This window comes from Lissotriton helveticus, chromosome 2_1 (genome assembly GCF_964261635.1).
Source record: "Lissotriton helveticus chromosome 2_1, aLisHel1.1, whole genome shotgun sequence".
NCBI lineage: Eukaryota > Metazoa > Chordata > Amphibia > Caudata > Salamandridae > Lissotriton > Lissotriton helveticus.
The window spans coordinates 1016754882-1016770338 of NC_136059.1; the positions used below are offsets into that span (position 1 = coordinate 1016754882).

General features: G+C 43.9%; 1 protein-coding gene across 1 annotated transcript in view; it reads right to left on the minus strand.

The window, feature by feature from the left end:
- Positions 1–15457, minus strand: part of TRPM6 (transient receptor potential cation channel subfamily M member 6) — a 730325-nt gene that overhangs the window by 150029 nt on the left and 564839 nt on the right. Inside the window, exon 26 of the mRNA XM_078675782.1 lies at positions 6768–7921. Within this exon, the coding sequence (XP_078531908.1) occupies positions 6768–7921 (1154 nt within the window). The remainder of the gene's footprint in view (positions 1–6767; positions 7922–15457) is intronic.

The window sequence follows — 15457 nt, forward strand, 5'->3', positions numbered from 1 at the left end:
AATACTTTGATTTTCTTGACTGGTAAGAAACAGAAAAGGAAATAAATCTACAAAAACTGGATATGGATATCAAGGTTAAATTGTCTGAATGGCTTGTAAAACCAACAACAAGGTTATTGTATGAGTCTTAAGCATACTGACTGTATTTCCAAAGTAAGGTCTCATGCTGGCCTCTTTTAGTCACCCTTTTTCATGGACATCACTGGGATGTTTTGTGGCAGTTTGTTCTTATGACTATATATTCTTTCTGTGGTTGATTGCTTTGACACATATATACATGCAGGATCTAAGTATGGTTGGAAGGTTTTGGAAGTAATGGGTGCACGTTCACTTGCAGCATGGAGTGTCTTCCTCATTTTTTCAATTTTACTTTGTTCCAGATACACTAGTCCTATTTAATAAGGGTTATTGTTTGTCACTGTTCGTTGAGCCTTTCATGTAAGTTTATTCCCTATACAGGTCTTCTTCCTGTGGTTTCCCTTGCCTGCCCTCCTTTCTGACATTTCATTTTCACTGTGCCCTGAAGAAGTGCCCTGTACACTGCATTTGGGTTTTGCACTGAAACTCACATTGGCGCTAATTAAATGTGAACCAGAAGACCATATCAGCCTTCAGGAAATATTAGTGTGATCGACAGAAAACTATTACTATGAGAGTGCATTACCTCTATGTTCAACTGAAAGTCTGTATAATTTGAAAGTGATACAATAGAATATGTTGAATATGTATATGACATACTAGTGGACATACATATGCACAATAATGATTCGTATAATATTGTGTTTTCATATTATTTTGCAGTATTAATTTCAAGTTATTATATGTTTTGGTCTATTCTCTAGTGCTGTACTTGATGGTTTTCATCACTTATGTTGATTAATCTATGTATTAATGAGGTATGATTGACATGTTTGCAGGTATGCTGACATTTTAGTATGGTTGGAGGGTACATTAGCAATAACTTTGAGAAAATACATGGTTATGTGTCCATCAATCAATCAATCAGAGCATTTGTAGAGCGCACTACTCACCCGCGAGGGTCTCAAGGAGCGGGGGGGAGAGGTGCTGCTAATGCTCGAATAGCCAGGTCTTGAGTAGCCTCCTGAAGGTTAGAAGGTCCTGGGTCTGCTGTAGGAGGATGGGGAGGGTGTTTCAGGACTTGGCAGCGAGGTGGGAGAACGATCTGCCACCGGTGGTTGCTCTTCGGATGCGGCGGACGGTGGCAAGGGCGAGGTTGGCGGAGCGGAGCCGGCGGTTCTGGGTGTAGAAGGTGAGTCGTCTGTTGAGGTATGCCAGTCCTGTGTTGTGGAGTTCCTTGTGTGCATGGGTGAGGAGCTTGAAGGTGATCCTCTTGTTGACGGGAAACCAGTGCAGGTCTCTCAGGTGGGGTGTGATGTGGCTGTGGCAAGGGATGGCAAGGATCAGGCGTGCAGAGGCGTTCTGTATCCGTTGTAGTGGTTTCAGGAGTATGGCTGAGGCTCCAGCGAAGAGGGTGTTTCCGTAGTCCAGCCTGCTGCTGACGAGGGCCTGGGTGACAGTTTTTCTTGTCTCTGTGGGGATCCACCTCTAGATCTTGCGGAGCATGTGAAGGGTGTTGAAGCAGGAGGATGAGACGGCATTGACTTGCTTGGTCATGGAGAGTGTTGAGTCGAGGATAATCCCCAGGTTGCGTGCATGGTCGGTGGGTGTTGGTGCTCTTCCCAGTGCGGTAGGCCACCAGGAGTCGTCCCAGGCTGAGGGGCTGGAGCCGAGGATGAGGACCTCTGTTTTGTCCGAGTTCAGTTTCAGACGGCAGTTCTTCATCAAGTCGGCGACGGGTGTCATTCCTTTGTGGAGGTTGGTTTTGGCGGTAAGAGGGTCCTTGGTGAGGGAGAGGATCACCTGAGTGTCATCGGCGTAAGAGATGATGTTGCGGTCGTACAATGGGGCAACGTGGGCGAGCGGTGCCATGTATATGTTGAACAATGTCGGCCTGAGGGATGATCCTTGGGGTATGCTGCAGATGATCTCGGAGGCTTCAGAGTGGAAAGGGGGAGGGGGATGCTCTGGGTTCTGCCGGAGAGAAAGGAGATGGTCCATTCCAGAGCCTTGCCTCGGATCCCTGCGTTGTGGAGGCGAGTGCGTAGGGTGCGGTGGCAGACAGTGTCAGAGGTGGCTGATAGGTCCAGGAGGATGAGGGCCGCGGTTTCGCTGTGTTCAGCAGGACCCTGATGTCATCGGTGGCAGCGATGAGGGCAGTTTCAGTACTGTGATTACTGCGGAACCCGGACTGGGACGGGTCCAGGATGTTGTTCTCCTCGAGGTAGCGGGCCAGCTGTCTGTTGACGGTTTTCTCAATGACCTTCGCTGGGAACAGGAGCAGGGAGATGGGTCGGATGTTCTTGAGGTCCCTCAGGTCGGCCTTGGTTTTCTGGAGTAAGGTGTTGATCTCGGCGTGCTTCCAGCTCTCCGGGAAGGTCGCGGTCTCGAAGGAGATGTCGATGGTCTTGCGGAGATGGGGTGCAATGGTGGCGCTAGCTTTGTTGAAGATGTGGTGTGGGCATGGGTGTGACGCAGAGCCGGAGTGGATGGTGTTCATGATTTTGATGGTGTCATCATCATCATTTATGTTGATCCAGGTGAGCAGGGGGTTGATGTGGGTGGTGTCCGTGTGGTCTGAGGTGTTGGTGGCTGTCGGGCGGTCTGGTTGTTGAATCTGTCGTGGATGTCTGCAATCTTGCAATGGAAAAAGGTGGCAAGGGAGTTGCACAGGTCTTGCAATGGTGGGATGTCGATGGTGTTGGAGCTAGGGTTGGGGAGTTCCTTCACGATGTTGAAGAGCTCTTTGCTGTTGTGTGCGTTGTTATCGAGGCGGTCCATCGGTATGTGTTTATATTAGGTTATATGTATGTCCAAATTGTATCTATAAAGTACAGTAAGAAAATGTGCTAAAATAGAAATTTCAAAAGAAAAATACTAAATACATCGTTTTTTTGACAAATTTGTTTTTAGACTGGGTTTGTATATGTAGGCACAAAATATATGAAACAAATATATGCTATAAATTAAATAAATGTATGAGAAGTATATCCAGCTAATGTAATAGAGTTGGCAGCTGTTGTTTACTGCTCTGAGTTCATTTCTCTTGGTTCTGCCTCTCTATATTTGATGAGTAAGGGGCTCTCTTATTTTCCTTAGGTACATCTTGGCTCTGACATGACCCATCTCATATCCTAGCCTGCCCTCAAATGGCAACAGCAGTTAATATTTAATTAGTGAACTGATTACTGCTAAAACATCCCACCTGGCTTCGTAAATTCAGAAATGGAATCCTGCACTTATATTTAAGCATTCATCAATGCTGATGTGAGCAACTGAAAACCCAATAAATCAGCCTTTCAGCAGTCACTCATTAAAAGTCCATCCTTTTAGCCTTAGGTCTAAATAAATATCACCTTAGGCCTATGCAAATGGCCCCCTAGGCTTTTAGTTCACCAAAGGACTAAATTCCCCAAACATGTGTATACCATAGACAATTAAACTGGGCCAGATAAGATCTATTAAAGCTCAAAGAATTTACTTATTTGAGTACTCTTCTCTGAGTACTCTACCAGCTACCTTACCAGAGTCCACGACCACAGACAAATAGATGTTTGCACTCATTTTAAAGTGCTAATTAAATGTCTTTGCTTACTCAGCACCTGAAATAATTGCTAGCTGCCCACATTCTTTATTATGGAAATGTGATGCAATGTCACAGCAGTGGGAAGTGTCCAGGTTCCCATTTGTAAAAAGTACCTATCTGTTGGGAAATCTTGGTAAAGCTATAACATTAAGGGTCAAAAGTGCACTGAGGAGGGCTCTGTTGTGTAGTTTCACTTTGCAATCTCATACCTTTTAACAAACGGGTCTTCATTTCTGCTGCCAGCAGGTGGGTAATAGACATGTGATTATAGATTTATGCAGAAGATGTTATGGGAGTGTGAGAAAGTCATCCTTTTTGCCCTGATCACCCCGTTTTGTTGCTTGGTACTGGTGGTAACTTACTCTGACTTCACCCTGGGCTCTTCTTTCCATGCCCAGGGCTCTGATTATAAGGATATGCAAATTAGGTGTAATTATAATTGGTACTGACAGCCTAGCTGCACGTCCCTATTATATAAGGCATGTAGGGTTAGAGGCCCAGTAGACTTAATGCACTTAAGTGTGCACTACTGTGGTGCCTGCTATCACTTTAAGAGCAGAACTGCCTTTCAGGCTGCCTTTACCTTAAATTTAAATGCACAGTCAACTTTGGATTTAAAGGTACTTCCAATGTCTTAAACCACCTTATAATTACATATAAGTCAGCCCGAAGGTCTCGCCTAGTTGCTCCAGAGCTATTGAGCCTTGTAACTATAAGCAAGGACATTATAGAATATGTTTTATAAGCCCTGTGAGGGAACAACTGTCAAATTAGTTTTTCACTATTGTAGTGAATGGCTGTATAGGCCAACATTTTTATTAAGCATAAATATTGATAGGAGCCACCTAAAATATACTTCAATGTATCCAATTAATAGTTCAGATAAATACAACAACTTGCCACTATTAGATTTACAATAACTATTATAGAAAATAAGTTATTAAACTTTCTATTATGTGAGCTAAAATCCAGCTTTCAGCTGCCCTGTCCTGATTGGTCAGCCTTTCCCAGGCTGAGACAGAGCTGCTTGATGAGGTGTGAAGTGTCCTGTCAGAGTAGACAATAGATTTCCTGTTGGTGGATAACTATAGCTGCAGAAACCAAAAGGAAGGAAGGGTGTTGGGGAGCCAAACTGGTCTTCAAAAGGAAAATGCCAGTCTGGGACCAGCATAGACTGACCCCCACATCCTGCACCCCCAGCCACACAGAAGCCTCAGTAATAAGATTAGTCATGGGGTTGGAAGCTGTTAGTGAAACGTAGCCACACCAGAGGGTTGGCTGAGCCTGATTTAACCTTCAAGGTGACACATTCTGCATTTTGAATTTTGTGAGAATACTGCATTCTGGGACAAGAATATGTCACACTTTGGAGGAAGTGGTCATTCCACTGGTCAGGGGTACCCCCCTGTGTGACACACAGAAACTGCAAATAAATATAGAAGAGCTGCAATGCAACTCAGGTTTGCTGCCTGAAACTACAAGGAGAAGAAGGACTGCCCGGCTGGAATCTGATTATGCACCCAAAGTACTCACTCTGAAGGGCTGCACCTGCCGCTCAATCTGGTACTACAGCCCTAGGTACTTGGCCTTGCTTCAAGAACAATTAAGGAGTGGACGCACTGCAAGCTACAGGTAAACAGAGCCCACCTGCATCATCTCCATCAAGAGTCCCATTCCTGGAATGAGAACAGTGGACATTTAAGGATTTGGCCAGATACATTGTGGGAATTGTATTCCAGACATCCCAAGAATCCTATAAGAGATTCCAGGCCCTTGGATTTGTGTTTTGGACACTTTGAACTCTCAAGAGGAACTTCAGGAAGACGGGCTAGAAGTTTGGGCAAGTTTTGGGAACTTTCTGTCAAAAAACTCCATAAGGTGACCGACTTGAAGTCGAGAGTCAAGCTGGCAACCATCAGCTGCAACCCGGCCTGGAATTCAGGTTTGTCCCACTAAAAGCTCCGGAGCTCCAGGGTTCCAGGATTTGACTGAGGCCTCGTGGAGAAGCAATCTGATGACATTGCATCAAAATTGGCCTGCTGGAGGGGACCACTTGACAATGAGGGAAAAATCCTTCAGACACATTTCTAAGTCTGAAGGCAAAATTTTAACTGGGGCTTCCCGCTGAGTGTATCCAAGTAGGGCTCCATCGCGGTTGGCCTCAAAGTTTGACTTTATCCCAGTCAAGAGCGACCAAATGTCCTAAAGTGGGCCTATATGTTTTTTAAGCACTGGAAAGTGTTTATTCTTTAGAAATTCGTATCTCTTGTTTCCTATATTGGATTTTTGTCATTTTGGTTTTTATTTGTTTATAAAAATGTAAGCTATTCTTATAAATTGGAGTTGGATTTTTAGTGTGTGTTGTGTCTTACTTTTTTAATGAATTGGTGTTTTCCAATGCTTCGCCCACCTGTTTCCTAAGTTAAGCCTGCCTGTTTGTTGCCAGCTAGGGAATCGTTTATTGAGTACCTAACTGAACCTTTTATGGTGTTTGTGGACTTATTAAGAGTGGCAAGTCACTACTTATTACTACTAATAATCCACTTCCCAACAGGGAGAGATTCAATTGTTTTTCAAAGCACACTAAAATATAAGGTGGTGCCTTAAAGGAGTTTATATTTTCCATCCACTATGTATGCTAATATTTTTAAAAGCTTGTGGCATGTGTACACTGTGCCTTAGATTAATTGCATATCTCTTTTAAGCTTCTGTAATTTTTCCCAATAACCCAACAATGTTTGTGTGTTGTGTTTTTCTAAGATTATATTTAATTCAAAGAAAATAGTAGCTGTAGTTTAGTATAAACATGTCTTTATGAACACTGACATTTTGAAATGTGTCTTTGAAAACAATCTAAACTGTGTGGCCAAGATTGCTCAAATAATTAAATTAAGTGGTGTCACTTAATCATGCTAAATTAGTTGTTAGTCAAAGTTTCAAGAGTACATATGTATATGGCAATTCAGTGATAACATCTTGTTACAGTTGGTCTAATGACTGGAACCACAACACATTACTGCTGTAAAAGCAGGAGAAGATATAGATCCACCAAAGCAGGGACAGCTCAAACCTACATAGAAAAAGTATTATAAAAAGTACTTGCCTTTGGTTGAACTGGTTTTGACTTTCCCCATATTCTCCAACTTGCGGGACTTGAAACTAGCAGCCTTGCAGAAAGACCAATCTTTGCGAAGAGGATTGATCCAAAAAGAAGTGCTCTGCCGTCGCAAGGAGCCACACTCTGAACTGTTGCAGCTATGCGCCGATTTCTCAAAGCTGAAAGCAAAGGATTTCGACTCTTTTATTTTGACTCTCCGGGGGATACTATTGCTGCAGGTCATCTCAGTAGCATTGTCACTATCATGCACCTTTCCCTCCTGCATTTTCTTCTGTGTGAACACTCCGGTTTCATCCCCTTCTGAGAATGCCCAGTTCACATAGCCACCACCTGCATCCTCACTAGGAATATCTATGGGAAGGGACCTCTGTAAGTTTTTGTTGTAGACTTGTGGATTTTTGTGGAAGGCTTGTTCCTTTGAAGAGTGCTTTCTCATCGACCCATTGTTGAGTAGTGTTGGCAAGTTAATAGACTGATCCCAGTTGCAGTCTTGGTGTTCCCAGTCATGATTCACAGATAGACTCCGTAAACTTAGTTCAAGTGGAACATTGCAAGCATTTGTTTGTCCCTTTCCTGCTAACAAGTCTGCCTTGTTTTCAATGAGGGTATTAGGCTGGTGGAAAACATCATCATCAAGTGCCTCATCTTGACCTGGAGGGACAAGTAGAAAGTTTCCATAGTGAGAAGATTTGTTTTCTGAAGATACCCCTGATGTTGCTGTGTCACTTTCTATGTCATGCTCTTCCTGGCCACCAACGGCACCCATGCTTATTTCTTGAATGGGGCTATGGCATTCAGAGGGCCACTGGCTCCTTGCCATGGTTCTAAGAAGTGATGGTGGCATGCTGTAATAATTGTACTGCTTGTCACTGATCCCATCCAAACTATCCAAAGTTTTGGAGTACATAACGTTGCTCCAACTGTGTGGGAGCTTTTTGCAGGCGTGGCGACTGTTATCCACCAGCATGGCTTCCTCCACTTGTAATGTGTCCACAGCAGAGATCACTTTCAAGGTGTCCACTGTTAAGGCTGAGAGGTCTTGCAGGTGTCCTAGCTGGCTGTCCAAGGAAATCAAGGCATCTTTAATGTAAAACACCTTCTCATTCACTTCCTTCAGCTGCTGAAACATCTCTTCTACTCTGAAAAGAAAGAATATGTGATTTCATTATTTTTATTATTTTTTTACTTTCCCACCATGCTCACTTTGAAAAAGGTAAAAATAAATAATTAAGGCATGGTCAACATTTGGCAAGCTGTCACATACTTTCTGTGTTGTGTAATGTGAAAAGACAATAGATGTGCTATACAAACAGGCTTAAATGGGACAAGAACATCGTGTTGGCTGGTATCTTGAACTTAACAAGTTCAGAAGCAACATTTTCATAGTGGGAGTATTGGTCCTGAGGTACTGATAAGGACAGGCAACACAACCATGTGTTGAACTGACCCTTATACATGTGCCAGATCTAGAAACAAATATGTGATGCGGAGAAAAGGGATGCTGATCATGTTTTCTGGATATTCAATAGGATGTCAAACATCAGCAAAAGGCTTCTGCCGTACAGGTGAACTAAGTATTATACTTTGGGAACAGTGTAGAGAAATATGAAATATTGCCCACTGTGTTTTCGGAGGGGCCATATGCACAGCCACCAATCTCATCTGGGGTACCGCTAGGTGAAACACAAATTATATAGATTATCACTACTTCACCCTTACTCTTCAGGAAATAAACATATAAAAATCACTTATCACAAAGGTCTAGGTGACTGTCACCTTCTGTGCTCCGCATGATACCATATTCTCATGAATCTACAATGCACTCTTGCTTCAGACACAATCACCTCCTCCCATGTTGTAGTTTGCTTAACTAAACTATAGGGGACTGGTATATTAATTTAAATCCTTGCAATTGACTGAAAAATACACTGGTTAAGGTTTAAATATGTTTGAAGGATACAACACAAACCATACAATGTGTGGAAATCAACCAATTAAGTTATTTCCGTAAGTTGAACTCCGGCACAAGTTAATATTTATAACTCACACATTTGCTCTCTTACATATTATACAAAATGTTACAGTAAATAATATCACTGGGATCATTGTTAATATTGCCACATGGTTTGAATCACATTTCAGGAGTAAACTACACCACCACGTACAATCTCACACCTAAAAGAAACATTATTCTCTGAAGACCTTACACCAGAGCTTGCGACCAGCATACGAACAAAGGTACGACTCATGTGCCCATGTGAGTTACAATATATACATTCTTAAAAATGTAACTGTGTAATTCCTAATTCCCATACTCTATGGCTCAACAAACAGTCAAATGTCTCACACACGCATTCAAACTCCCTCTCTCAACCACAATCACTCTGTTGTTGACATAGTCACTCGGCATTTCAAATTTCATAAAGTGGGTGTAAATTAAGATTAAGTCACTAAAGTAATTAATGAATTCCCATACCTTTTAGTTTTTGTGTTGTAGACAACTTTACTCCATCTATCAACCTCAACTAAGCCAATGCTGTTTACACTGAATATACGCGTATTACAAAGGGTGTATTTGAGCTTCAGTAGTTGGGGTTGAGGTGTGCATGCCATATAAAAGGCCTATTTTGCCTCTCTTATAACTAAGTTATAAAAGCCATCCCCAGCAGGGATGGAAGGGTTGGACGCAGGCCCTATCCCAATAGCTAACCACCTCTTAGCATGATCAAAGGTCGTGCAGAGTGGGGATTTCTGCACGGCCTGGCGTTTGACTTCCTCGAAGAAGGCAAAAGGATGGAGAAATTCCTTTTTATACTTTATAATTTGTTTTATTTCATTGACTTTTGGTGTGAGTTGGTGGGTCTGTTACAATGCAATTAATATGGACAATGTGTGGGGGGGGCGTGGCTTGGACGCCGGGAGGAATGGCGGCGTGATTCAGTCCTCCTCCAGGCAGCTACACCATTGTCGACCACAGACGGCTGCTACCTGGATCCAGTTCCTGAACTACAAGGAATTCGATCATCGGAACCCTAACTCAGCATGCCCTGAAAATCTGGGCTGATTCCGAGCTCGGAATCCTGGTGAAAGAGGCCTTTTTGTTCCGACCGATGGTGACTGCGGAGCGGGGCGGAGACTGAGGCCGGATACAACAACGTGGTTGCCCCGGGCATCTGGTCCGCTCCACCGCAGGCAGTGACGGAGCCAATACGATGTCGGAAATTGCCTCAATTCCTCCCAAACCGGCGGCATGACTTATGCCGGAATCGTGAGTACGCTTCTGCTGACTGTTTGAGGGAAAGAGGAAAAAGGCGCGAAGTATCAGCAACTCCAGTGGCGGTATGATCAAGCTCCCGATTTTGAACGCTGCTCCACAATCTATGCGATAATCTATGCAAAATATATAAGACTGCTGGGGCCCTCTGTATTTGTCTGCTTCTGGCCACACTCGATATCACAATGACTCAATACCCGTAAGGATGTGTGTGTAAACGCGCGGCAGCTAAGCCCACGAAACGCGCTTCAGCAAAATGGCGGCGACTGCTACACTGCGACTGGTCTCGGTGCTCTGCATCCTCACAACAGCTATTAACAGATATTAGCATAACGAGGGCCATGTGCACACTGTCGTTTTTTGTACGGTCTCTTCCCCACACTAATGCGCCGAATGCAAACGGACTTAACAGATCCAATTCTATGTTGTGGCAGCTTGTAATGACGGCTCCCCAGCGCGCCTGACGTCACGCAGACATCGTAGCTGGGTCATCCTGCTGCTAGATCACCCTGCCACTCTGTTCAGTGCCTGGGTCAATGCCTATGTGTTGGCTGTGAGGAGTGGTGCAAAGCACCTAAAACGTCCCATACAGTGGCTCTACAGCGCACCTGACATCACGGATGTATCACCCTGAGACCTGCTGCCGTGTGGATTATGGTGTATACAGCCTCTGGGATATGTCACTGCGAAAAATAATGAAAACGATCTAGGTGCTTGTCAACTGCTGTGATCACCCTCATTGCCTGCCCTACATTTGCTATATTTGCTGTGTTTGCTGTCAAAGCAGATCTAAAGTCATCAAACATCTAGTGAATTGGGAGCATATACATATAAACAAACCTACAGCATGGTGTGCTATACTGACTGATCCCTTATAACAACTTTATGTAACCAGTAGTTACAGGGAGTGATATTAACACTGTATAAAGTAGTGACGCCTACCGATGTGCGTTTCTGAAAGGGAATGCAGCTTATAGATTGTTATTGAATACATCACTTCCAATTGAATAAAGCACTTTCGCTAAGGGAGAAGTATCTAATCAGTTTGCCTGCACTGTCACAACATAGATTGGTCTCAGCGTTGTACACCTGAGGGGCGCCGAGGTATTTACACAACCCATTGCTACACACGACTAAAATGGGGGACAAGGATAATGGTGCAGCTTCCAAACGCCTGAAATCTAACCCACCGACACCGGTCAAAGGGAACAAATTAATGGCGGAAGCCATGGAAACAATTTTGAGCAGGCTAGAAGAAGTTAGAGACTTGGCAAAGTCCACCAAAGATGAGGTTGTTGCTGTCCGCCAGGATATCAAAGACATAAATTCAAGACTAACGGAGTCCGAGAGCAGGATCAGCAAATTGGAAGACTTTGAAAATAAAGCATGTGGAGCTATCAAGAACCTCTCCTTATGTTCCGACCATATCGTGAGGAAAGTTGCGGAATTAGAGGACAGAAACAGAAGGGGGAACCTAAGAATTTTTGGTATGCCGGAAAAATCAGAGGAATCCCATGACTCATGCATACCCTTCCTCGAGGAGTGGTTCACGCAGGCCACAAATCTAACCTTCACTCAGCCACTGGAGTTCGATAGAGCACATAGGGTACCGGGACGAGCCACTCCATCTGGCCTAGGATAAGCTCTGGTCTGGGGCTTTGGTGCTATTACTCTCATGTTCCTACTACTCTAATGTTCCTGAATCCTCGTAGAGCCCACTCAACTGGGGCTGGTTTTGGTTGGTTTTGGCCTGTTCTTCTGATCGAAATGGTGCTCTTCTGTGTACCTTTGGACTCTCTGCCACCGATCCTCTGGCTTCTTGATCCCTTAACTCAAAAGCTGTATCATAAAAGTTATGTCTATGCTGCCATGATATTGCTCGTATCCCTCTTGGGCCTCACCTAGGTACTATGTTGTGGTGTTGTTTTGTAGCAATCCTCCTTACTGTTAAGTGCACCCAAGATTATTCCTCGATAATTACTGTTGTGCTTGGTTCACGACACTGAAGTTAATGCAGCGACTTTCCTGTGCTCACTGTTATGGCGTCACTGTTGTTTATTGTTACCTACATACTTAGCTTATTTTTTCCCTAGATAGGGGTTGCAGCCCCAAAGATCAATAGTTATGAGTAAGCTGCTTGGAGGCGGCCTCGTGGTCGTCCTTCCCGAGTCGCCATGTTCTGTTGTTTCTACTATTGGGGACGGAGGGGTGGGCTGTGGGTGAGGGAGGGGGGCGGGGGGAGGTTGGTAGGGAGGATGGGGGGGATTGTTTTCGCATTTTGCATATTGTTTTGTTTAGTTTTGTCCATCTTGCATCCTACCTTGCATCCATTGTACCACATTACGTTCCGAAGCTTATACTCTGTCCTTCTATTTCCTGCATATTGTGCTAGCCCTACATTCTACGTGAAAAATGGTACTGCTGGTTTTTTCAGGGGTATGAGACTGCTTTCACAACCCAATCCTTATGCACACACATGTGTTATGAGACGATATCACTGGTTGTATAGTTGATGGCTCCTGTTATAGATACTCCAATAGGGACGACAACTATAGCTAACCTTAGAATACTATCGTTGAACGTGAAAGGCCTTAACCAGCCGGTTACACGCCAGAAGACACTTGACTATCTACGAAGGCAACGTGGAGATATAGCCTTACTGCAGGAAACAAAACTAGAAGCAAAGCAATTTCACACACTGCGCAATAAATACTATACCGAAGTGATAGGCTCTGAGGCAATCTCAAAAAAGAATGGGGTGGTGATGCTAGTGGCCAAGAATGCAAATGTGGAAATAGTCTCTAGTGCAGCAGATACAAAAGGTAGATGGGTTTCGGCGAAACTACTCAAAGATGACACTGAATTCTTTATCACAACTATCTATGCCCCTAATACACACGATCCGTCCTTCTGGGTTGGCCTAACGAATCAGATAAATTCCATCCCCGACACGGCAGTCCATATTTTGGCGGGCAACTTCAATCTCCCATACGACCCAATAATAGATAGAGACTCTAAATGCGTCTTTCGCCCGGGCAGAGCCCATAAGGCGTTCATGAAACTATGCAATAGATTTCATATGGTAGACACGTGGCGCTTGATGCATCCTGATGGTAGAGACTACTCCTTCTACTCCCCACCACATGACTCGTTTTCGAGAATCGACTACATACTCATATCTAAAAACGCGGTGGCAAGAGTTGAGGACGCGGACATTGCTCCCAGATTAGTCTCTGATCATTCCTGCATCTCCCTCACATTATCTAATATTAAACCAACTACCCGTCAATCTATGTGGCGATTCAATGACACTATTATTAATGACACGAAACACAAAGAAACCCTTGACACTGCCATTAAAGATTTCTTACTGTTAAACAAGAGGGGGGACACCTCAGACACCGTCCGATGGGAGGCACTGAAATCCACTATAAGGGGACTTATTATAAAAATATCGTCTGCAATTAATAAGAACCGCACTGCAGCCTTGTTGAAATTAGAGGAGGACATTTCAAAACTCCAGCGCACATACTTGATGAGTAGAAACCCTGAGGTCCTAACTGAACTGTCCAATCAGAAATACACCTATAACAAACTTATTAGTGAAAAGGCAGGAATTTGGCTGGACAGGAGGAAACGTTTCAAAATTTGTGACTCGAACAAAGCGGGGAAGGGGCTAGCGGCTTATCTTAAATTTAAAATTCAAAAGAATACCATTGCCTCCTTACTCGATGGAAATGGTACTCCTAACTCCGATCCCACTAAGATTGCGAATATCTTCAAAGACTTTTATGAGAAACTCTATGCTAGGAACATGCACGTGGACAGTGAGAAAATGAAGAAATACCTCTCCAATTGCACACTCCCAACGCCTACGACTGCAGAAAGAGACTCCTTGAATGAACCAATCTCTGAATCGGAGGTTATTAGCACGATCAAATCCCTCAAAAAGGGGAAAGCCCCTGGCCCTGACGGCTATACAGCACAATTTTATAAGACCTTTGCCCATATTCTTACAACTCCTCTTCTAGAGGTCTTTCATGAAATTAGCAATACAGGAGAAGTTAAGGGGACTATGGCAGAGGCTGTAATTGCGGTATAACCCAAGGAAGGTAAAGACCACAAACTCCCCAAAAACTACAGGCCTATCTCACTGATAAATTTAGATTGTAAGCTCCTGGCATCGATTTTAGCGAGTCGCATTCAAAAGGTCCTGCCATCCCTAATACATCCCTCGCAAGCGGGTTTCCTGAAGAACAGGCTCTCGAGCGATAACACGAGAATCCTGGCTCATGTTATTGAAAAAGCGAAATTCTTATCCACACCTACCATTGCAATTACACTAGACGCTGAGAAAGCGTTCGACAAAGTAGACTGGACTTACTTAAATGCTGTACTACACAAATTCGATCTGGGTCCCCTATTCACTAAATTAGTCATGTCCCTCTATGCCTGTCCCTCTGCTAGAGTACGAGCTGGTGGCGCTTTTTCCTCCCCCTTTAATCTAGAGCAGGGCACTAGGCAGGGTTGTCCATTGTCCCCGTCCTTATTCCTCCTGGCAATTGAGCCCTTTCTGTACTACATAAGGGAAAATCCTGACATTGCTGGAATTCGGTTCGCTGACTGTACAATTAAACTCACGGCCTATGCAGATGACGTGTTGGTGATGAGTGAACAAGCTGATAAGGCTATCCCGGCGCTACTGTCCACAATAGAAGAATTCTCAAGTGTATCTGGATACTCCTTGAACAAGGATAAAACTGAGGTGAAATCATTAAATAACCTATGTGATAAAAACATCCTGGGCGACTCCGGGCTTACCTGGCAGCCGAAGAGTTTTAAATATTTAGGACTGGAATTTGAAAAGGATTTGATATCCACCTTAAAAATTAATGAAGAGCTGCTCTATAAAAAAATACAAAAACTATTAGACGGCTGGTCTCCAAAATTCCTCTCGTGGTGGGGTAGGGCGGAAACACTAAAAATGATGATCAGTCCCTTGGTAAATTACATGGCATGTATGCTCCCCATGACCTTCACGGAGGACTTTCTACATAAAGTCGAGAAATTGCTCTCGGATTTCTTGTGGAAGGGGAAGAAACCGAGAATTGCCATGAAAAAACTGCAACTTCCAAAGCTTAAAGGGGGGTTAGGATTACCAAATTTCAGAAACTACCAGACCGCCTTTCTCTGTAAGCAGGGAGCCTCCTGGTTTATCGAAGACCCTATTTATACGCCCTTATGGGTCGATATTGAGAAATCCATTATAGGCAAGGCCCCGCTCTCTGCTGTCCTAACAATGGACCTCTCACACCTTACGAACTCTAAATACATCATGCTCAATACCAAGAGAGCACTTCTGCGGCTAGATCGCGTTCACGTCACTGGTCAACAAATCCAC